This window comes from Vipera ursinii (assembly GCF_947247035.1).
Source record: "Vipera ursinii genome assembly, chromosome: 2".
Taxonomy (NCBI): Eukaryota; Metazoa; Chordata; class Lepidosauria; order Squamata; family Viperidae; genus Vipera; species Vipera ursinii.
The window spans coordinates 151,457,018-151,480,692 of record NC_139513.1 but is presented as its reverse complement, the minus strand read 5'-3'; the positions used below and the strand labels follow the sequence as shown (position 1 = coordinate 151,480,692).

Here is a 23,675-nt window from a genome sequence, read left to right as displayed (position 1 = left end):
GGGTCCGGGGTACCTCGGGGACCACCTGCTGCCGGCTTCAACTCCCCTCCGCCCTGTGCGTTCCCACAGAGAGGGCCTCCTCAGGGTGCCTCCGGTCAGGGAATGCCGACTGGCGGCCCCCAGGGGGAGAGCCTTCTCTGTGGGTGCCCCGGCTTTGTGGAACCAACTGCCGGTGGAGCTCCGGACGGCATCGGACCTCCGAACTTTCCGTCGTGGTCTGAAGACCCATTTGTTTGAATTGGCCGGTCTGGCCTGATGGGGGAGCTTGGTTTTAAATTGTCATTTTAGATTGCATTATTGTTTTTTAATTGGGCACTGATTTAATCTTTGTTTTAACTTTTGTATAGTATTGTATTTTTATTTATATGCCCTGTGAACCGCCCTGAGTCCCCAGGGAGAAGGGCGGTATATAAATTAAACGTAAACGTAAACGTAAACGTCTCACTTAGCAACAACATAAACGTTGGGCTCCATCGTGGTTGCAAGTTGAGGACTACTTGTATTTTACATCGGCTCACTTCTGGCCCCCTCTGAATGTGTGCTGGATTTCAGATCCCATGATTTCCACACGCCTGGAAACACGGACCGGGGGTGGGGTGGGAGGGGTGGGGGAAGAAGCACCAAAGATGAAATCCAAATCTCAGATTGGAGCAAAAAAAAAAAAGAGCAAAAAAAAAAGAAAAAGAAAAATGGCAAGCGTGGGCCCGTAGGAGTTAAGAAAGTCTGCCTTTGCTGTATGTAACTCGCGCTTAAAGTCAATGAAAACTTACCTATTTGAACAAGCCGGCCTGGTCTAATGGGTTTGGGGTATTTTATTTAGTAATTTTTTAATTATTTATTGTAATGGGCTAGTTCAGGGGTCGGCAACCTTGGCTCTTTTATGACTCGCGGACTTCAACTCCCAGAATTCCCGAGCCAGCTATGCTGGCTCGGGAATTCTGGGAGTTGAAGTCCGCGAGTCATAAAAGAGCCAAGGTTGCCGACCCCTGGGCTAGTTTATTTGATTTTATTTTTAACTTTTGTATATTGTATTTTTATTGTATTTTTATTGCCCTGTACACCGCCCTGAGTCCTTCGGGAGAAGGGCGGTATAGAAAATAATTAATAAATAAATAAATAAATAAATAAATAAATAAATAAATAAATAAATAAATAAATAAATAAATAAATAAAGGCACTGGAGCCCTGACGTCCCTTGAGGGTTAAAAGCTGTCCAAGGCCAACGTGAGCTCTTTCTCTCTCACACACGCTTTCATTCTCTCCCTGCAAATACGTGCATGGCAACATTTTGTCCTTTAAACAGAGGAGGAAGACACCTGGCCCCTTCCAGCATCTCCGCAGCAAAGAGGAAGTAAGCGCCTTTCCCTCCCTCCCTCCCCCTCCCCCACACATATACCTCTGAAGGAGAGAGGGGGGGGAGGGGAGGCTAAGCTTAGACTGGTAACTATGGAGACCCCACTTCCTTCTGGTAGCCACTCTGGCTGTAGCGCCTCTCTGGTTTTCGCCGGGTCTTCCAACCCCGCCTTCCTCCCCACCCACCCACCCACCCACCCAGCCTGCTACTTTGAACGCCGCTGAGCCGGAGCAGCCCCCGTCGCGGCTCCTCGCCGGGGTGAGTTCGGGCCCTGCTTCTTCCCAACGGAGGGAGGGAGGGAGGGAGGGGAAGCTTCTTCCGCGTGGCTCGCAAGAGCGGGGAATGCCTTAATCCCGCCAAAGCAGCTTTGGCGCCGGCAGTGAGTCAGAGGGGAGAGGGAGGGGGGCATCGTTGGGGACGGCGGGAAGCGAGCGAGGTCTTTGGATCGCCGAGGGAGGGAGGGAGGGAGGGGGTGGGTGGGTGAAGAGGGTGGTGGGTTTTGGGGGGTTTTGTTTTTTTTTTTTAAAAAAAATGTTTGCAAACACTGGTTTGTTGGTTTTTTTTTTTTTTTTTAATCACGTCTTGCAGTTTCGTACTGCCCGGCGAATGAGGCTCCTCCGGGGAGGACGCTTCTCCCCCTTCTCCGATCCGTCTCTGTGCTGGAAGGCGGCTGCGAAAGGAGGAAGGCGGTAGAGGAAGCGGCTTGGCGATGTTGGAAGCCTAGCCCCCGCCCCCCCCCCCCCTCGGCTTTGGTTCGGGGTGAGTTAGGTAGGAATCGGGAGGCTACAACGCGGGGATGGGAGGCGAGGGATAAAATAAGGGCGTTGTTTGAAATGTAACTGTTCTCGCCCGGAGTCCGGAGCGCAACAGCGTAACTGTAGGAAATGCACGAGAGCAGGGGTCTTCAAACTTGGCCCTTTTATGACTCGTGGACTTCAACTCCCAGAATTCCTCAGCCAGCTTTGCTGGCTGAGGAATTCTGGGAGTTGAAGTCCACGAGTCATAAAAGGGCCAAGTTTGAAGACCCCTGCACAAGAGCAAAGCGCTGGTGGTGGTGGTGGGGAGGAGGAGGAGGAGAAGGAGGCGGGGCTTAGCTTTTAATTCGCAAGAGTTTGCATTCCGACGACCTGAGTTTTTTTTTTCCACGTTTCCCCGCGGGCTCTGAGCCGCCGGCCCCGTAACCGGGCGGCGTGTTTTAATTGTTTGAAAACCCCGAGAAGCCCTTCCCCGCCCCCATCCCCTTTCTTCCTTTAAGGACGCTGAAATATGTCGGGCCTCGTTGGCTGCTGAGCAGCTTTTGCTGTGGCTGTGGGAAAAAGTGTTTCTAGGGCTGTTCGGGGCCACGTGGAGATTGTTTGCGATAAGAGTTTAAAAAAAAACACAAAAAACGCCATCTGTGGCCCAGAGAAATAAATGGCCGTGGAGAGTTTGGGCAAAGCAAGTGGTCGATACTGGCTAGCAAATGGGCTGCTTGAAAGATAAAAGTAAGCGTGATTTTATTGTATTACTACCTGCCTGCGATAAAGGAGGACCGATCTGTCTAAAAATTGAGCAAGTTCCATATGATGCAGTGCCTTGAAATCGGCCCTGTGTAATTGATCTCTTTTTACCCCATTCATAGAATGTGACCTCCTCCAATTATGATTATAATTATGATACAGCGGCTGTTTTTTTTAGACAGCTTTAATGTGCCTACTCAGGATCTGTGTGGAGGACAAGGGGGAATCGGGGAAGCCTAGCTAAGCTTATATGCCTGCTTTAACCTTTCGGAATAGTTGTTGAGTGCAATCTGTACGTGTACTATATAGTTCTGGGTATATACAGAAAGTTGTTACTGCTCTGTTGGTGTTCACTTAGTATCTGTGTAGCCACTTTATTGAAGATGTGTAGATAAAGTTTAGGATTTTTGGTTTGTTTCTCCCCTGTTGCCAAGTGAGCATGTGGAAAAGTACACAGTTATGGCAACTTGGGTCGGTCAAAATAGTAATCTTATTTAATGGAATACACCCCAGTCATGCCACTGCAAATAAAAGGACTGAATGGGTGAGTATCTGTGAATCATCTGGGCCTATGTGGGAAGCCTAATAAGCGCTCTCAGGCTTTCGAGTTATGTCTTCCTCCTTCTATTGATTGATATCCCTAGCAGTGCTGTTAGAAGGGGGTATCCCCCAAGGTGCCAATTTTCATGCAAGATTGAGCAAAACAGCACCTGCTGAAATTCCCTCTTCCTGCTTCAATATTAAAAGCATCACAAATTATTTACATCTTGTTATATCTAAACCTGCTAGCACTGTCGGCTGAAACAGATCCACTACCCACTCGAATGCAGATGGAAAGAGTTCCAAATCCATTTCGTTATCAGAATAATCAGGATGCTCCCTTGGAGGGGTATAGTCTAGTGCAGGGGTAGGCAACCTCAGCTCTTTTATGACTCGTGGACTTCAACTCCCAGAATTCCTAAGCCAGCTGGCTCAGGAATTCTGGGAGTTGAAGTCCACGAGTCATAAAAGAGCCGAGGTTGCCTACCCCTGGTCTAGTGAAGTGCAGAAAGAAACTGCCCAGGGCAGAAAGGAATGGAGGTGCTGTGGAATTTTGGGCAGTGTGTGTCGACCTCAGCAACTTTTAAGATGTGTGGACATCGACTCACAGAATTTCCCAGCCAGCTCAGAATTCTTGAGAGTTGAAGGCCACACACTGACGTAAAGAGGGATAATAAACTGCTTTGTTTAAAAAACGAAATGATTGGCCTTGGGGTACTCAAGGAGTTTGGTATAAGAAGAGGTAAGAGTAAATGCGGTCTTTCTCTTCTTCCTTGCATTTTTAGAACTTCAGTGACTCCAGCAAGGGATTGCCAGGATGGCCATGGGCGTGCAAGAACAATATGAGCCTGTGGCTGAAATTGGTATTGGAGCTTATGGCACCGTCTTCAAGGCCCGGGACTTGCAGAGTGGCAAATTTGTGGCTCTCAAGAATGTACGAGTGCAGAACAGTGAGAATGGACTCCCTCTGTCAACCGTCCGAGAGGTGGCCCTGCTGAAACGTTTGGAGCACCTTGACCACCCCAACATTGTGAGGTGAGGGCCTCATCTGTAACTACAAGCCTTCCAGGGTGGGGTTTAAGGGTTGATAGATTTGCAGTTGGTGCAGGACTGGGAACCTGGAACTGCAGCCTTTTGAGAGTTAATTGTGTAAAGATATGAGCGCCTGTTACTCGTCCCAGCTTCTGCCAATCTAGCAGTTCGAAAGCACGTAAAAAGGCAAGTAGAAAAATAGGGACCACTACGGTGGGAAGGTAACAGCGTTCCATGCACCTTTGGCATCTAGTCATGCCGTCCACATGACCACAGAGACGTCCTCGGACAAGCGCTGGCTCTTCAGCTTTGAAACGGAGATGAGCAACGGCCCCTAGAGTCGGAAACGACTAGCACGCATGTGCGGGGGAACCTTTACCTTATGGCTCAAATTGCACATTCTGTGTTTTTGCAGAGATAATAGTAGTTATTTTGCAAATACAAATAGTGCAAATATATTACTGTGGTATAAGCCTTTGTCGATTTCATCTGAGGATAAGTAATCCTCATATACAATGTGCCATCAAATCAACATATATATGAACACATACAGTGTGTGTGTGTATGTGTGTGTGTGTGTAATTGGGCTTAAATGGAATAATATAGTCATAAAGCCCAGTCTCTGGACAGTTCAGTTAATGCTTCCATGTATGCAAAAGAACAGAAGTTTATGTTAACTCAATCATCGTTTAAGTAAATTAATACAAGGGGACCGGAAACCATTATCTCTACGCAGACTCTGAACTGATTTTCTAAACAAAGTTTAATTCACCGGAAAGCTTTTCTTCAATGGGCTTTTTGTTCCACCTGTGTTGTGATTATAGAGTTGAGATAAAAACAGGACCAGACTTGGTTCACATCAAGGGCTGAATAGAAGGAGTACGTGAGGGATTCAGTGCTTTGAATTTATTCAGCAGTCTGCCTTATTCCTGCTTGAGTTTAGTTTGTAATGTTTGAGAATTGGGAAATGGGGCTGTCTTCAGTTAGAGCATTTTTCTACATTCAGTGCCTCTTTTAAGTGACTTGGATTAGATCTGGAAACTGGTGGCCTAGATTGGACTGGAACAGGTGGAACTACCGCTTTAACAGTCTTTGCTCAGTGTGGCCTTTGTACACAGAAAAAAATGTTCCTGGTTGGGGAAAGCTGATTTGAAGAGTGGGATCACACAATCTAAGAAACACTGGAAGGAAAATCTATGTGTGACTAAGCCGATAGTGTGATAAGTATGGGTTGGCCTTTTAGCTGTCTATCTAGAGCACAATGCTGCTGCATTTCCTAGCTCGGTTAGGATAATCACAGTCTGAAAGAGGACTGAGCATATTGATAATTGCCATAACTACTTGTGGAGACGGTAGTAGCCCTCTTCAGGTATATGCAGTAGATAGCACTAGGAATATGGGAGTTTGGAGGGTAGCCAACTAAGGCATGGCTTGTCAATTGAATAAACCACAATTTCCCTGGGTTTATAAATTATGCTAAACTTTCAACCATGATTTACAAGCCATGTTAATTGGATCACTGAATCAGACTGAGCCTAAAGTGAAACTATCTGACTTTGTGTACAGCGGGTGATCTAAATTTGTCAGAGCTATTTTAGAATAATTGGTCTCCGATTATAGTTCTTGACTTATTTGGTCGCCTCCTTTCTTTCTTCCAGGCCCACGCTCCAACAACAGTGGGCACTTTCATCTGCCTTTGTTGTGTGGAGCAGGCCAATTAAGGGCAGGGGCTATAACTTGGTTAGATCTTTCACCTTTCACCGAAAGATGCAGCATCGCCTTTACAGTGCAGTGTCTGGGCAACAGGAGACTGGTCATCATCTAATGCAGATCTAATGTATATGGAGAGCCAGATTAGAGAAGACTGCTGATTATAAAGGATCACCCTTAGCAAATAAGATCTGAAATTGGGTGTAGGAGAATCTGGGGGGGCTCAGAGACTTTTTTTTCTACTTGGCTCTCTTTTGTGTTGACAAAGGCAGAGAGGAGGCCTTGGCTCTATTGATAATTTACAACATGGTCAGTGTTTGTCTTAAGGATGACTCACAGCAGAAACTGGGTGAACTGAGAGTCAGAATAGGAGATAAACATGGGATGGGAGTGAAGAGATTGGGGGAAGGGGTATATCAATGCATTTTTTTAATAGGAGGATCTTGAGACTGGAATAGAAGTATCTTGGTAGGCTAGTGAGACAAAGAAAAAAGCGTATGGGGCAGATGGCCTGGACTCTTAAGAGCTCGATAGATTAAATCTATTATGTAGAGATCTGTATTATTTCTTGCAAGCTGTGAGGTTTCCAGCCTGTCTCATTATTCAGGACATTAGATGTGCCTGGACATAATTCAGGATCAGAGAAATTCTATTCAAGAATCCTTTTGATTTAAGATGTTCTCTTAATTTTACCAGTCTCCATCTTTCTTGGCAGTAGTGGAACATTTGCTGAGTGTCTCTTCCTTCGTTCCTCTTTAGACTAATGGATGTTTGCACAACTACACGGACTGAACGAGAAACCAAAGTGACTCTGGTCTTTGAGCATGTAGATCAGGATCTGAAAGCCTATTTGGAAAAAACACCACCTCCTGGCTTACCCTCAGAAGTAATAAAGGTAAATCAAACTTAGATTGACGTCCAGTACTCTATTCTGGGCTGACCTCCAGATTGGTAAGAATACAAGGACTCCTAAGCAGAGCTGTTGATGTCACGTGTTCTTCTACCTCTCACCTCCAGGACATGATGCGTCAATTCTTGAGCGGCTTGGATTTCTTACATTCGAATTGCATTGTTCATCGTGACCTTAAGCCAGAGAATATCCTGGTGACCAGCTCTGGTCAAGTCAAGCTGGCTGACTTTGGACTGGCCCGTATCTACAGCTGCCAGATGGCCCTGACACCATTGGTGAGCGCTGTCCAGATCTTATGAGAAAGAAACAAGGCCTGTTCTCACTAGCACAGCTAAGTTGGGACCTTCATGAAGACAGGAGTAAACCAGCTCATTCTATCCCAATGTTATAGACTTCCACCTACTAGAATCCCAGACTGTTATGTTGCAACAGGGGTCCCAAACTCCTGGGCTGCAGACCACCAGGAACCAGGCTGTGCAAGAGAACAAAGGCCCTTCTGTGCATGCAAAACCACACACTTCCGGGACCCAGAAAAACTGCCCTCCGCAGAACTGATCCCTGGTGCCCAAAAGCTTGGGGGCTGCTGGGTTATAACACCTGGAGAATAGCAGGTAGCTATTTCTACCTCTAGAGATCTTTGCAGCTAATAGGAAGGGATTACTCTGTTGCTTCTTTTTACTGTTGACAGTGGAGAAGGGGTATTTCATAACCTGTGTGGTCTTGGTGGGTGTAATGGAGAGTAGCCCTGTGCCCCTAATAGGTAGCTGCAGATCTACATTCAATATTGACAATATTATTTCCAAACAAAACTAGATGCTCGGATGTCTTGATAGGAATGGGAAAATGGGTAGTTCAGACTGAGGAGGAATTGTGACGGATGGGAGCCCGGGAAATAATAGAAAGCATCAGAATGTTTCTTATGGAACTTAGCCTCATCTCCAGCATGGAGCTTGAGTCTCCCCTCTGTGGCTTTTCTCCCATCTTCATGCTTTCTTGTATTCTCCTCTCATCCAGGTGGTCACCCTTTGGTATCGTGCTCCAGAAGTGCTGCTCCAGTCAACTTATGCTACTCCCGTGGACTTGTGGAGTGTGGGATGTATCTTTGCAGAGATGTTCCGAAGGAAGTAAGCGGTTGAGGGAAAGGAAGAGGAAGGAGGATTTTCTCCTTCCAGTTGGGAAAACAAATCATTGGGATTGTGGCAGAGCTTCAGTTAGCTGATTTCAGATTGTTTTGGAGCAATTGTGTAGGTCCCCATAATGCCTGCAATAGGCTTAACTTTCCGGAGCAATTGTGTAGGTCCCCATAATGCCTGCAATAGGCTTAACTTTCCGGAGCAATTGTGTAGGTCCCCATAATACCTGCAATAGTCTTAACTTTCATGCAGCCCCCCCCCCCCCTTCTGCCCAGTTTTGAGTCTTAACGTTTTCTATTTCTAAAAAATATTTCATGAGATGGGAGTTTCCTCCGAATACCATTATAGACGTTTACCGTACTGAGTCTGGGTGGGAATGAGTTTTCTGTGTGTGCTTGTGTAAGCCTTTGATGGGGGTTGGCATTTGCGGAGGTTAAATGCTTCGCTTCCTTTTTTTTTTCTTCCACAGCCTTAGGGTAATTTGAAATAAGAGGGAAGGATTGATACAGAGGGGATAATAAAGAATGGCTGGAAAAGAAGCGGGCAGCAAGGCAAGGGTTGACCCAGGCATGTTCTGTCTTCAAAGGAGACTCGGGGTCTGCCTCCTTTGCTGTTCTGCCTCCTTTGCTGTCCTTGTGTCAGATCAGTGTTGGTGAATATACTTTTTGCCAGCACGTGACCACAGCCGGCAGCACAGCTGGGAAACAATAGATTAAGGCTTGGCCTGCCAGAATTCTGTCTTGCTTATCTTTCAGGCTAAGGATTGATAGGGAGGAGCCAGTGACCTCCCCTTGTTCTCCTTAGGCTCCCCTTTCAACAGAAGATAGGATTAGGGAGACTTACCAAGACTAAATGCACCATGTGCTGTTTTGAAATCCTCTTGCATGTAACTGAAGTTTGAGTATTAGTTAACCAAAAAGAAAAAAAAATCACAAGTCACACAGATTCACAGCTTAATCACTTCACTGCCTTGCACTGTGGAGGTTAAAAACATTCTGGTTGGAGGGAGGAGAAAACAATTCAGCTTTTCAAAAAAAAAAAACCACCATTTTAATTAAGCAGGGTTCCGCCAGTTTCTCCCCCCCCCCTCATTGTTAAGTGAGTTAAAGTACTGCTGTCTTCATTTGCGTAAGAGAAAAAAAAATGCCTGGCCATTATTTCTATAGGTTGTGATATTTAAGTGTGCAGGTTTGCTCCGGAATCCAACGGGACCTGATTATTTTGACCATTTTTTCCAAACCAGGATTGCTCAATCAGGTATACATAACTTGGGAGTGTATTTCTCACTAGTTATATAATTTCCTCCCATAAATTTCTTCTGGCAGATTCAAGAGTGTAGCCAACAGACAGGCTTCCTTTGAGGCACGTACCACATGAATAGTTCATTACTGGATTTCATCCAACAATCTTCAGTTCACTGCCACTTAAACTAAAAAAGTTCTTAGCTGATTTTGCAACAGACGGTATTATTTACATCTTTGGATGCTAAGGGTTTTTATTGAGGTGGGGGGGTGTATTTTGTAAAACACAGCAGATGTCCAAAATTCTACACTTAGGATATTCTCCTTTACTTTCAGACAGCATCTCTCCGAAGTATAAATATAAAATATAGACACGATATAATACTAGTCCATTCCTGAGACTTAGAAAAATGCACCTCCAAATGTCATATAGCCCAATTTTTATGCTCTTAAAATTCAACAAATGTATCTCTTTTACCACATGTGAGCAGCCCCCTGCCTTATTCTGAGGCATTTCGGAAAGCATTGTTACCAAAATAGCTGTCTTTCTGGCAGTTTCCACATGTTAGTAAATAGATAATATACAGTGTGGGCCTCTTTTGGCGAAACTGTACTTCTTATGCTATTCTTAACATGCAAACAATACAATGAAGTTATTTCACTATTCAGTTTGTGGATTCACAGGATGGTCTTTATGCCATCATATATTGGCTTTTTAGGAAGCTGTTAGAATCTTCTGTTCCTGTCAGAATCAAGAGAATATAACCTGACAGAACAGAGATACTAAATCAGGAAGTAAATGGTGCAGGGCTTCCCCTCCCCCACTTTTCAGTATGCATATTCTGTGTCAGTATATTACTTGGTCCTTTTCAAGAACTAAAAGTCTGTAAACATTGGTCCTGTCTGTTTTTGTTCCTTCGTAAGCTTTTTTTCTTGTGTAATATTGTTCTTTATTATTCCTACATAATTTTTAAAAATTACACTAAAACATAACCCAAATGCAAAACTGAAAGTATTTCTGTTGCATGTTGATATAAATCTTAATGGTATACCTCAGGGGTGGGGAACTATGGCCCTTTTACGATCTGTAAAACTTCAACTCCCATGCTGGCTCAAGAATCCTCAGAGTTGAAGTTCACAGATCGTAAAAGCTGGAGGGGCTTTCTTTGGTCCCCGCTGGCCCCACCCCGCAGATAACTTCCCTGCATCTCTGCGTCACTCTGCCTGCTCCCCGTTCACCGCCTGCCACTTGGGTACTGCAGCACCACCTCATGCTGCTTGCTCCTCATTCGCCGCTTGTATTGTATGGTTTCAATGATGGCAGCTCTGGTGGTAGGCTCTCTGCATTGTCCGTGGGCTGGCAGTTTCGGCCACTGCTCCCCTTTGTGGTTCTGCCCACACAGCCATGGGAGAGTTATACCAGGGCTGGCTGCGGGGCACTCTGAAGACCTTGCTGCCGTAACTCCAGCTACCAACTCTCCCCATGGCTGTGTAGGCAGAGCCGCAAAGGGGGGGCAGTGGCCGAAACTGGCAGCCCAAGGATGATGCAGAGAGCCTACCATCGGCCTCCAGAGCTGCTGCCACTGAAACCATACAATACAGGCGGCGAACGGGGAACAGGCAGAGTGCTGCGGGGCCTCCCCCACCTGCCTCACCTCCCTTCATGGTGGTGGCACCGTTCGACGTGCACTCTCCTGCCTTGTTGCGGCCACAAGCAACAAGATGGGATTTGGATTATCCTGCCCTGTTGCAACCAGATGGGATGGAGTGGGCGGGCTGCTGCAAAATAAGAGATTGCCCGAAAATAAGCCCTAATGGGTCTTTTGGTCCCCAAAATATATAAATCCTGGTCTTATTTTTGGGGAAACACGGCATATATACTGAATTGTAAGCCACCCAGAGTCATTTACTGAGATGGGTAATTGAAATTGAACGAATAAATAAATATCCAGTGTTGATTTTAGGCAGCTTGCAAGGATTAAACACAAACTATACTTTGAACTAAACCAGGGGTAGGCAACCTTGGCTCTTTTATGACTCGTGGACTTCAACTCCCAGAATTCCTGAGCCAGCAATGCTGAGGGGAAAGGGAGAGGTTTCCAAGCTGAGCCATGCTGGCTCAGGAATTCTGGGAGTTGAAGTCCACGAGTCATAAAAGAGCCACGACTGCCTACCCCTGGTCTAGACAAAGGGATATGGAAATATTGTATAGGTTCCCACCCTCTGGGATGTGGGGTGGATGTGAAAGAGACATACATAATTTTATGTAAATAATAGTTAACTAAATCATACTTTTACAGAAGGATTCCAGTGTTTCTTTCTGATTTAAGTCCATTCCAATATAAATACATAATATAAATCATTTTCTAGTTTCTCATTGGTTATGATTTGTTTTTGATTGAAACTTCATTATAAAGAAAATGGAAAGACACTTTTTTCTGGCAATCTAAAGTGATCATACTAACATAATTTTCCAAAGAATAACTAGATCAAGCAAATTCAAAATACATTTCTCTTTCATAAGTCTACTTCTCCAGAGGAGGAGGCACTATCCTCATTCTTAGAAAAGCAGGACATTTGTTTTCTTATACCCAACTGAAAATGAAATCTATTCAGCATTTATATTTTGAATACTTTTCATTGTCAGAAACTATAATCAGTAAGCATGTATACTTACAGATATTCCTCAGTGATGGTTATTGGGATCTGAATTTTGGTTACTAAGCATTATTATGGTCATAAAGCATGACGTGTCTACATCGCTTAGCGATGTTAATCCTGGTTTACTGTTAAGTGAGAATTGTGTGACGTTAAATGAGTATCTCATTGATAATGATTTGTGACTTCCTTCTTTCTGGCTTCCAAAAAGTAATGTCAATGGGAAATTCTTGCAGGAATTTTCAAGTACCCGGCACAACAAGTGTTGCCTTAGACTAGGGGTGTCCAACCTTGCCCACTTTACGATTTGTGGACTTCAACTCCCAGAAATCCTCAGTCAGCATGTCCACAAGTCATAAAATGGCCAAGGTTGGGGACTTCCGCCTTAGACAGCTTACAAGCAGGCGGGTAGGTAGATGAGACTTGTGTTGCTGGGCAGGTGGATGTTGACATTGTAACTTTAAACAGTCACTGAACGAGTAGTTGTAACCCAGGGATTACCTGTATAGCCTTTTATTGTTGATATGATGAATCTGTCGAGGTCCATGTAATTTCCAGCAGAACTAGAAACATTACATCCACAATGTTTTCTCTGATTGGCCACAGAGTAGTGTTGCCTGATCTTGTGTTATTTAGCAATTGTGCTCTTTTTAAGGTTTGGGTTTAGTTTATTCAGTGCCCACTTTCCATCAGTTCTTGCTCTACTAAATCAAGAAAGAGAATCATATTTTATATCTGCTCAAAAGGCAGTTGGGTACTTCTGTCATGATAGAATTTATATTTAATGCATTTATTTTCTAATATATTATTTTCTTGACTGTTACTTTCATACCAAGGATGTAGTGAGTTTCAAATCTGAACTATCTGAAGATTGAGGCACCCTTACCTGAGTGTAAAAAACCTGTTTTTGGTGTCAAATGGTCAGTCCTGGTCATTTGGGAAGTATCTTTAGCTTAAGACCCTTCCAGAATGATCTCTGCAAAATATTGGCTATATTGATTATTCAAATAAGTTGGCAGGGAAATAAATGACTGCGGTACATTTCTTCATCGTTACTGGTAGAAGTTCATGTTGAGAATTAATTTTACTTTTCCTTGTGCAGTGCAGTCTGTCTGTCTGCGTACTTGACTGCCTATCTCTCTCTCTCTCTCTCTCTCTCTCTCTCTCTCTCTCTCTCTATCTATCTATCTATCTATCTCATCCTTCTATATACCTACCTGCCTACTTACCTATCTACCTCTCACCTTTATTATTTTTTATAAATTAGCCAGGGTGGCAACTTACCTAATCCTCTTTCCTCCTCCTATTTTCTCCACAACAACAACCCTGTGAAGTGGGCTGGCCAGAGAGAGAATGACTGGCCCAAAGTCACCCGGCTGGCTTTCATGCCTAAAGCAAGATTAAAACTCGGCGTCTCCTGGTTTTATACCTTAGGGCCTTAGCGATTCAAATTGGCTCATCATTCCATTAAAGTATTTATAATGAACAACGGAGCAGCTATAATTCTGCTAGTGTCCTCCGAATGTGTTGCTTCGAGTATAGCATTGTTATGAATGCTGTTGGGGTTCAGTATATAAAGGGGCCCATCAGGGACAGCAGTTGAGAACTTCCTGTTCCCATACATGTAACTTTGTAATCTTTTCTAATCCATTCTTCTTTCATTACCTCTATGGTTGGCATATCCCCATACCGAGTAGCTCAAACCTTTTTTCAAGTTTAAATTTTGGACTGCCGGACTAAATTTACCTCCGTTTTTGCTGATGTTTGATTTTCCTGTTTTTGCAAACATGTAATTGTGTTTGCATCTGCCGATTTTCTGTTTTGACAGCTTTCCATGGCTGCAGTAACGGGGATCACTTACATTTCTCAATCTCTTCTTTATTTTCCCGTAACTTTTCCTTTAGGGCTTTCACTTCTTTTGATCTCCCAATTCTTGCTGCTGTAGATTTACTAAACGTGCCCGTAAACACGTTGTGCATAGTACAGTGGCTGGCCCTCCTGTTGCATATTATACCGGAGTAGCCTGTCCTTCGGAGTCTTTAATTGCTTCTTTTGTCAGCATCTCAGCAATGTTCAGCTGTTCTACCTGCTCATAGCCAGCAGAGGGAGTAGCATAATAGAAGGTGGATGCAAAAAAAGAGAGAGGTGCTCACCAGCTTTGAGAGGTTTTCTTCAAGAGCTCTTTCTTAACTGGTCCCCTGGCATGCAGTTGTAGGAGAGGAAGGGAACGTGGCATGGGGCTTATCCGTGAAAGCCAATTGTGCTTGGTGGCTTTGGCCAGCCATGCTGAATGTCCAAACTTCCCTTTTCTACATAGAATGTCAGGTGCTTAGCATAAATTCTGGCGATTGGATGATCTAGGACAGTGGTTCTCAAACTGTGGTCCACAGACCCCTGGGAGGGGGCCTACAATGTCATCACGGGGTCTGCGAAGGCTTGAAGAAATGTTACGGTCTCGGAGGTTTGTGGCCATGATTCATGGCCACAGAAGGTATTTAAAGGGGGTCCTTGGTAAAGGAAAGGTTGAGAATCACTGGTCTAGGACATGGATGTCCAACCTTTTGGTTTGCCTCGGCCACACTGAGTGAAGAGAAATTGTCTCAGGCTACGTATAAAGTATATAACAGTGATGGCGAACCTTTTAGAGACCGAGTGCCCAAACTGCAACCCAAAACCCACTTATGTATCATTGGGTGCCGAGTGGGCGTGGCCCACTGGGTGGGCGTGGCTGCGGTGGTAACAGCAGACTGGGTGGGACCGAAAAGTTCAATCAATCAATTCCAACTTTGTGAGATCTCTTTTTCCCCCCGAGAAGTTGAAATTGATTGATTGAACCTATTTTTTTTTGCACACCGTGGTGGAGGCCTAAAACGAAAAGGTGTGTGTGTGTGTGTGTGTGTGTGTGTGTGTATATATATATATATATATATATATATATATATATATATATATATATATATATATATATATCGTATAATGTTAAAGGTGTATGATCCTGTTGGATCACATTGCTAGCTGTCCAAGGCTGCCTGTGACCTGCAGGCTGCTGATTGGACACACCCTGTCTAGGATTTATCAGTTTCTTTCAAGCTTTTTTTCAGTACAGCATCTTTTTTGCATTGTTCTCTTATTTTCTTTCTAAGCTGTGTGGTCTTTAGATACTGCAGTCAATCCGGTATTAGCTCTGAACCTAGTTACAGTTGTCAGTCATCTGTCTTTTTAATTAAAGGCACCGATTCCATTGATTATGAATATAGCTTTGTAGCAGCCTATTTAAGGGGTATTGCACCTTATACAAGAGCTGTCTAAAGCTACTGTTTTCATTTGAGAGAGGAGGTAACATCTAATGATTCGTGAAGTGTTTTCCTAGATCTTTTATACATTTCTTAAAACTCAACATTTCATTGGCCAAGAACTAGAAATTTGGCAAAAAGGTGTTACTGTGATTCATGAAGCTTGCAGTGTTTCTTGGAACCTTGGATACTGATGAATTGTAAATACTAGTTTGGGCAATCTGATGAAGAATTGGGATTTCCTGCATAATGTATCCTTGTCTATAAGCTCCATCAATAGGTACACTCATCTCCCATCTGTGGCCAGGCCTTCCCCAATTGCCATTGCTTACTAATTCCAGTTGTCTGGCTTGACTCCTACATTATCTTCAGATAATTCAAAGCCTGTCTCTGTTAAGGCTCTGTTAAGCCTTTCTAATTATTACTCTTCTCAGCTCAGTGTATTGAATCACAGCTGCCCTGGAATAGTTAACCCTGTGATGGACTCCTCCTATTCCCCCTGAATAATACAACCTTAACCAAGCCCCATGTTTGACCTGAGTGCTTTGATATCGGAGAGAATGAGAAAAGAGCAGCCCTGGGGTTTAAGAGAGAACAGAATTTGTGAGCGTCATCCATTGCCATGATCACCATTTCCCTTTGTCTTCTTTCTAGACCTCTCTTCTGTGGCAAATCAGAAGCTGACCAACTGGGCAAGATTTTTGAGTGAGTCTTAACTTCTTATAATATGCCAAAAGTTGCGGGTCAGTAAATTATCACAAAGAGGTGGTTTCTTATTTAGAGCCTTGGTTTTGCTCAGCATGACTTGAGGTAGCATGACTGATTTTGCTCTACATAAGGATGCAGAACAAAGATTTGTGAGTTGGGTTTTGTGAGCCAGGGAAAGCGGAAGGGCCTCATTATAGCTGCAAGGTCTTAATTTTGTTGATCTTTGTAATTGAGCAAATGGCCACAAGTAACGGGGCTTTGGCCATTGGCTTTTGTTGAGAGTTAAAAGCAGGGACATTGCTGGATTGTAACATTCAAAGGGCACAACCTCTCGTGGAGGATGCTGGGAATTGTAGTTGAACAATATCTGGGGAACACAGATTTCCAGTTCATGTGCTAAAAAGATGGTGAGAATCTATGCGAACTCATCCATTTTATTGTTGATGTTTAATGGTTAGTTGTGCTTGATTTCAGTTGGAGTGCATGACCCTCATACTAGTCAGGGGAAGTATTATTTAGGAGGGGTTAATCTTGTCCTACACTTACAAGCTCTCGGAAACCCTGAATTAGAACAACAATTACAAGATGAGAAACCATTCAGTCATGTAATTTGAAGATTGGTGCTGTGGCTGGGAAACCTTTGGAGTTGCAGTGCATTAACAGGCTCGCCCCCATTGCCTTGAAACCAATCTGAGTTGGATCTAGCTCATGTTCTCCACCCCACCTTCTTTCCTTCAGCCTGATCGGTCTCCCTTCAGAGGAAGATTGGCCTTTGGATGTTTCTCTACCACGCTGTGCCTTCGCTGCTCGCTCTCCACAGCCGGTGGAGAACTTTGTGCCAGAAATTGAGGTCCTGGGAGTTCAGCTGCTGTTGGTACGTTCCAAGATACCAGACTAATTACAACACAAACGAGAGCAAAAATTTGGAGTTGAGAATTGGGAATTGAATGATCATTGAGAGCCCGAGGCTTGGTATTATTCTGAAGGTGGAAACAGGGAGCAAAGGAGAGATTTCCTATCTAGGTAGCTTACATGAGTAATCACCAAGTCATCGGTTCTTTGCACCCGTCTTCTTGGCATTTGTCTTCGGCAGCGAAGAGGCAGTGAGAGTTGGTGACTCAGTATTAGATAACCAGGAGCGACTTAATTTTCATCCAGTCATGCTGCTGGTGACAATTACAGCTGGCGTCTGAATAATGTACTGTGTGAATTCAACATTAATCATAGAATAGCGTGAGGCGGTGCTTTCAGAGTAAGCCCTGATTTCAAGTTTTAAGAGGCAGACCAGAGAATCTAGGCTATAGATACCGAGAACTGCTGAAGTTCTTGGTTTGCCTGCCTTCAGATCCTCCCTCGTGAGTCTTGCTCGGGAGAGATTCGGAACACAACTGTAATGCTGGATAGACTGTGTTTCCCCGAAAATAAGACCCAACTGGCAAATAAAGCCCTTGGATGATTTACAGGATGCTCGTAATATAAGCACCATCCCCAAAATAAGCCTCACGTTAAGATCCTCAGCCAGACGGACACATTTAGTACCGAATTTCCCCAAAATATAAGCCCTAACCTGAAAATAAGCCCTAATGTGTCGTTTGGAGCAAAAAAATAATATAAGACCCAGTCTTATTTTGGGGGAAACACAGGTACGTGCACATCTGTTTTTATGAGCTTTATATAATCGCTTTCCTTTTCTGTGCCTCTCTAGGAAATGCTGACATTCAATCCACTGAAGCGTATATCTGCCTTCCAAGCATTGCATCATCAGTACTTTCAGGACAAGAACGCAGGTGAAGGGTAGCACCCCAGCGAGTCCCTAAGCACGGGGGAAGAGACTGTACAAAAGACTTTGTGAATAGGCGCATAACCTGAACCCCATCAAGTGGATACACTCAGACTACTCCCCAAGCTGTCCTGGCTGTGCTAGGATTGAAGGGGTGGGAAGGACGAAGCTTTTGACAACATGCATGAAAACAAGAAAGGGCCACGTTGCAGGAAATGCACCACGGAAATCCTTTCCCACCCTGAAAATGTTAGGACTTTGTAGTGGCATCTCTCTGTCACTGTGCAGTGTGCATTCTGTATTCCTGGGTTGATCTCCATTGACATTCTTGGAGGTCCGTTGTATTTGGGACAGCCCAGTTTGAGGCATCTCGGTCATCTGTCTATGGGTTCTTTGCCAAAGGTCTCTCTTGGATAGCCCCTTTTTCCTCTAATAAAAATTTTGTAACAGTTTACACGTAATAATACTGCTGCCTTATCACATTCCTCTGGCTAACCGTTCGACACTAAAGCCTTGCCTTAGCATGTTGCAGAGCTCCACAAAAATGGGAGCAGAAGATTATTTTTGTATAAGTCTTCACAATTCTTTTTTTTTCTTCTTTTTTTAATTGCCAAGACACTGGTCAGGACAGACCTACGCTGTTGGCTATCTCGGCATGGGGAATACATTCAGATGAGAGAGATTCTCTGTCTGTTTGATTCCAGATATTAATGTGAAACATTTTTAAAGGCTTCTAAAAATGGTAACATTTCAATAAAGGATAAGGGCGAGGTCCAGGCAAGTATAGTTTGGTCTTTCCCTTTTCTTGTCACCTGAAGTTGTCTTGTGTTGTGATTAGTTTGGTGAATGGTTATCATCTGGGTTGGGTTGCTCAAGTGTTGATTCATCTACACCCCCAAGGGCTTTCAGGAACAGAAAGTGATATTGCCAAACGTTTTGCTTTTCAAATTGGAAATCTGGTGCTTTACGATGTGTGTTCTACACTGTGTACTGATTTTTCAGAATCTTCCTATTGTAAGTCCTGCCCCTTGCCTGATCTGTTCATGAGGTTCCTGACAATCTGACTCTGCAATAGCCTCTCTGGAACATTCTTGAGCTTTGCTTAGGGCCCTTCCCTTCCCTTCCCCCTTTTCTTTTCTCTTCCCTCTTCCCTTCTCCCTTTCATTACATATTTTACTTTCTATTACATAGTTCTCTTTTTTTTCTTTTCACATCTTCCTTTCTTCTTGAGGGCTACTTTGCCCTTTCGCTATTGGTCTTACGAACTTGATGTAATTCCACCAAATCTAGCAAACTCCTTTAGGAAGTATGTTAGATGTGGTAGAAGCTCTTGTCAACATACAGATTTGCCTTAATACCTTGGAAAAGGGTGAAAAGCCAACTCTCTCCTGTTGGGACAGGGAAGATAGCCATGGTGAGGTGCACCTCTTTCTTTAAAAAAAATAAATAAATCCCCTAATTCAACTCTTAAAGCTTTGAAAGGACTTCTAAGAAAGGGCCTGAGGAATCTTGATGTGAAACCCCAAAGAACTGTTGCCAATGCTTCATGAATGTATGATTTAGCCAAGTAAAAGGCACTTTGTTTACATTTTTACTTGCAAAAATATGCCTTTGTTCTAAATAATTTGCTTTCGCTGATGGAAGTGGGTATTTGAAGGAAATTGTTTATGTGGGAGCTCATACGTCGAGTTCCAGGTAACTTCAACAAACTGCTTTTTGTGTGTTCCGGTTTTGCCAAGATAAGCTGGAGTCTGGCTGCATGGGACGGATAGCCAATTCAAACAATGTTTAGTGCATTTTGCTATTTCTTGGGGAGAAGGGAGTGACTATTTTAAGAAAAAAAAATCTTGATAGAAATGCCACATCACAACCAACCTGGAATCTAAGCCATTCATGTTTAATTTAAAACTCAACTAGGAGCTTGGTTTATGTTCACCATGCTGTGAGAATGATCACGCTTACCATTAAAAACCATCTTTTTTTGCTAATACATTCCTCCAGTTTTCCTTGTTTTAGCTAAATTTTGGACTAAGCTGTAACTGCTTCATTTGAATAGGGTTCTGTCTCTTCCCTGCTGATGTACTAATCAACTATTTCTCCAACCCGAAATATTTTTTTTAGAGGAGTTCCTCATAAAAATATACTTCTTGATTTGTGTGTACTCAAAACTGAAGAGACAAACAGGAGAGATTTGGCTGCTTTTTTTTCTTTTACAAATCAAAGCTATTTCTAAGTTAATAGTAGTTGTGATGTATCCAAGATCAAGCAAACTGCATGATTATTGCATTGTAATAAATTCAGGGGCATATCTTATGTATTCTGTTCAAAGATCTGTGCTTCATAATTGATTTTGCTGTATTCAGAAATGACAGTAATTCATATGTATACTTTGAAACATACATGATTCTGGTACATAATGTATGCTCGGGCAGCTATTGTATGTGCCTTATAGATTGAAGTTTACTTCCATTTATGTAGCTCAAGACACCATCTATATGTTGCTATTTTGATAAAAGAAATATACAATCGATAGCATGGCTATCACTGAGCTTTTCTTCAGTAAGGAAATGCAGAAGCAAAGCCAAAGTATATTTTAAGCATCATAGATGAACCTGCTCTCATTTTCGGTTGCTATTCTTGTCTTGATGTGTGCTGTCTTGGCTCCTTTCTAACATCTACATGAAACCAGTGGGTGAGGTTACCCATCACCAGAGGATGAGGTATCATAAGCAGCTGAATGATGCTCAATTGTACATGAATTAGGCCACGGTTAGGCAACCTTGGCTCTTTTATGACTCGTGGACTTCAACTCCCAGAATTCCTGAGCCAGCCATGCTGAGGGGAAAGGGAGAGGTTTCCAAGCTGAGCCATGCTGGCTCAGGAATTCTGGGAGTTGAAGTCCATGAGTCATAAAAGAGCCAAGGTTGCCTACCCCTGCTCTAGAGGAAGCCATGAAAGCTGAGGATCATGGGAATTTTTGTTCCACATATCTAGAGAGCCAAAATTGAAGAAATTCAAAAATCCGGCTTTTTCTACCTCTTCTCAAGTTCTTAAATATAGACTATACAGGTATGACCGGTAAGCCAGCATGTCTCAGCTTGGAAACCTCTCCCTTTTCCCTCAGCATGGCTGGCTTAGGAATTCTGGGAGTTGAAGTCCACGAGTCATAAAAGAGCCAAAGTTGCCTACCCCTGATTACTAGGGGATGCCACGGGTATTCTTTTGTGGTGCCTTGGAGGCCTGAATGAAGAACAACAGGTTTCGACTACACCCTGGGAAGACAGAGTAGCTGTGGAGTTCTTCTGTATCAGGGACTTTATCATCTTTTGATCCTGGATGGGACTGAACTGGCTCAGCTGGTCCCAGTGCATAATGTGAGGGTCCTCCAAGACTCATGACTGCTACTCAAGGAGCAGGTAGCAAACATGGCTAGGAGGGCCTGTGTTGAACTTCGTGTTGTACACCAGTTGTCCCTTCTCCGGGATATCTCACTCATTCCGTGGTCATCCCCCATGTGAACCACTACAATACTCTTCACTGTGCTACCATTGTAAAGTATGTGGAAGCTGCAGCTGGCTCAGAATGTAGCAGTGCAGGCATTATGGACACTTATAGGTCCAGGAGAGGTATCCCACCCACCCACCTCAGGCCGAGGCCCACTACCAGGCCTTTAGCCATTCGGAACCAGGCTGCGGAAGTGGGGGCAAGCACTCACATTCCCACTTGCGCAACCAGCAGGCAAGCACGTGTGTGCTCTATTTGCTCATGCAAATGGAGCTGAGCTCATGCAGAATGATCCCCCTCCACGACCTGTGAAGCCGGAAAGGTTGGGGAACTCTGCTCTAAGGGCTGTGTGTGTAACACATCTGCTGTGTGAGCTGCATTGGATGCTGGGTCCAATTCAAGAGAGTTGGGTAGGACTGTTATGGCATGGAGCCAGGTTATCTGAGGAACTGTCTTGACCCAATTACAATGACCCGTCTCACCCAGTCCAGAAGGAAGGGCATGTCACAGACCCTATCAGCTAAAGAATTTTGACTCCTGGAGTTTAGGAAAAGCCTTTTTCCCACTGCCCTGCCCCATGGAATATCTTGCCCCCCTAAGAGGTGAAGTTGGCCCCCCCTCGTCTGGTCTTCTAGAAGAGCAATAAAATCTGGCATTGCTGACATGGGCACCCAATAGTGGTATGTAGCCCTGGGAATGGTTGGTAGTTTGAAAATATTCCCTCTGCCTTTTAATTTTGGTAAGGATTTTAATCGTTTTTCTTGGCAGCCACTCGGTCACTTACACAGTGAGATAGGCAGCGTGTAATAAAGTACAGGTAATCTTTTATGACCACAACTGAGCCCAAAATTTCTATTGCTAAGCAAGACATTTGTTGCGTTTTGCCCCAGTGACCTTGCTTGCCACAATTGTTAAGTTTGGAGTTAAATTAGTAACAAGGGTTGTTAAGTGAATCTGGCTTCCCTATTGACTTCGCTTGTCAAAAGATCACAAAAGGTGATCACATGACCCCGGGATGCCACAACAGGCATGTGAAAAATGGTCATAACTCACTTTTTTCAGTGCCGTTGTAACTTTGAACTGTCACTAAACGAACTGTTGTAATTCGAGGGCTACTGTAAAGTAAAAAGAGACCTTTTCTCCTGGTTAGAAACCACAATCTCCTTTTAGGATCAATCACATGTTTGTAATACATCCCGGTGTTTGATAATTAGGGTGAAAAATAAGCTTAAAGCCATGGTGTCTTCCTACTTGGCTTCTACGTTCCTAGAGGACCCCTCACCATTGCCTGACAAAATAAGAATGCTGGGTTGTAGGAATCCAAGGTTTGAGTTAGTAAGGCCAATCTATTGGCTCCTGATAGATCACAGGGAAGCCACCTGCCCTTCAGTGCCATGGGTTAATTCTTGGTCGGCCTCTTTATTAGCTCTAAGTCAAAGGGGGATGCCGCTACTCCTTACTAGGAGGAACAGTGAAGTAGGGTTGAATTTTCAAAAGCTCTAACATTAAAAGATTTCAGTTTTTAGTAGAGCAGTCGACTTCTGTCAGAAGGCTGTTTTTTTATTTGTAGCACAACAACGAGGATGGTATAGCTTAGAGCAGGGGTGTCAAGCTGCCGGCCCGCGGGCCGAATGTGTCATACCAAAACCGCGCCCACCCCATTGCCGGCAATGGGAAAAAAGTTGTGATACGTCACGACACATCACGTGACATTGCAGGTTTTGACACCCCTGCCTTAGAGCAAATTTTGCTTTACCGGAATGTATCGCCACCTAACCTTGCTAATGCTGCTGCCATTCCTATCCCCCAGCTAGTAAAGTAGCAAGTACTAAAGAAAAACGCTAAAGGTCTGCATTTGACAGAAATGAATTTATTTAAATTGCCTGTCACAACAGGAGCAGTTCCATGTGTACATGATGGAAAATGTATGTAGATCCTAAAGCTGTAGGCAGCTCTGAATACATCAAAATTGCTCTTTTCTGATAGGTTTTTCCCTCACCCTCTCCATCAACCATCACTGCAAGGCCAAAAAAGGTGGATTGAAAGAAATAGCCTGCAAACTCCATTTTATGTGTTTAATGCATGGTGGCATCTATCTAGCCCTTCCTCTGAGGTAAACAGGATAAGAAAACCATGGCTACAATCCAGTTTTCACTTGCCACCTTATATAAAGTGCATGTTGAATTGCTTCAATCAGTTCCTGTGAGTAACGCAGCTAGGTAGACTGCCAGCACCTTGCCCAGTGTGTAAAGGCTGCTAAAAATGGTATCCAGTTCCTGCTTAAAAATGTCTGCCCTCGCACGTAATGGTGAC

At 43.9% G+C, this 23,675-nt stretch overlaps 1 protein-coding gene across 9 annotated transcripts; it reads left to right on the top strand.

Moving 5' to 3' along the window:
• Window positions 1–993: 993 nt before the first annotated feature.
• On the top strand, window positions 994–18,675 carry CDK4 (cyclin dependent kinase 4). 9 transcript variants are annotated; one of them, XM_083356172.1, is made up of 9 exons: window positions 1,390–1,612; window positions 1,943–2,122; window positions 4,179–4,428; window positions 6,895–7,030; window positions 7,153–7,320; window positions 8,060–8,169; window positions 16,025–16,075; window positions 16,817–16,952; window positions 17,784–18,675. In XM_083356172.1, the coding sequence occupies exons 3-9, from the start codon at window positions 4,211–4,213 to the stop codon at window positions 17,874–17,876; spliced, it is 912 nt and encodes a 303-aa protein (XP_083212298.1). In that variant the 5' UTR covers window positions 1,390–1,612; window positions 1,943–2,122; window positions 4,179–4,210; the 3' UTR covers window positions 17,877–18,675. The 9 variants fall into 9 exon arrangements, with proteins under 9 accessions (XP_083212302.1, XP_083212298.1, XP_083212297.1 ...); XM_083356171.1 differs by having other exon boundaries at window positions 1,391–1,612; window positions 1,943–2,113; XM_083356173.1 differs by lacking the exon at window positions 1,390–1,612 and adding an exon at window positions 1,692–1,733 and having other exon boundaries at window positions 1,943–2,113.
• Window positions 18,676–23,675: the final 5,000 nt, after the last annotated feature.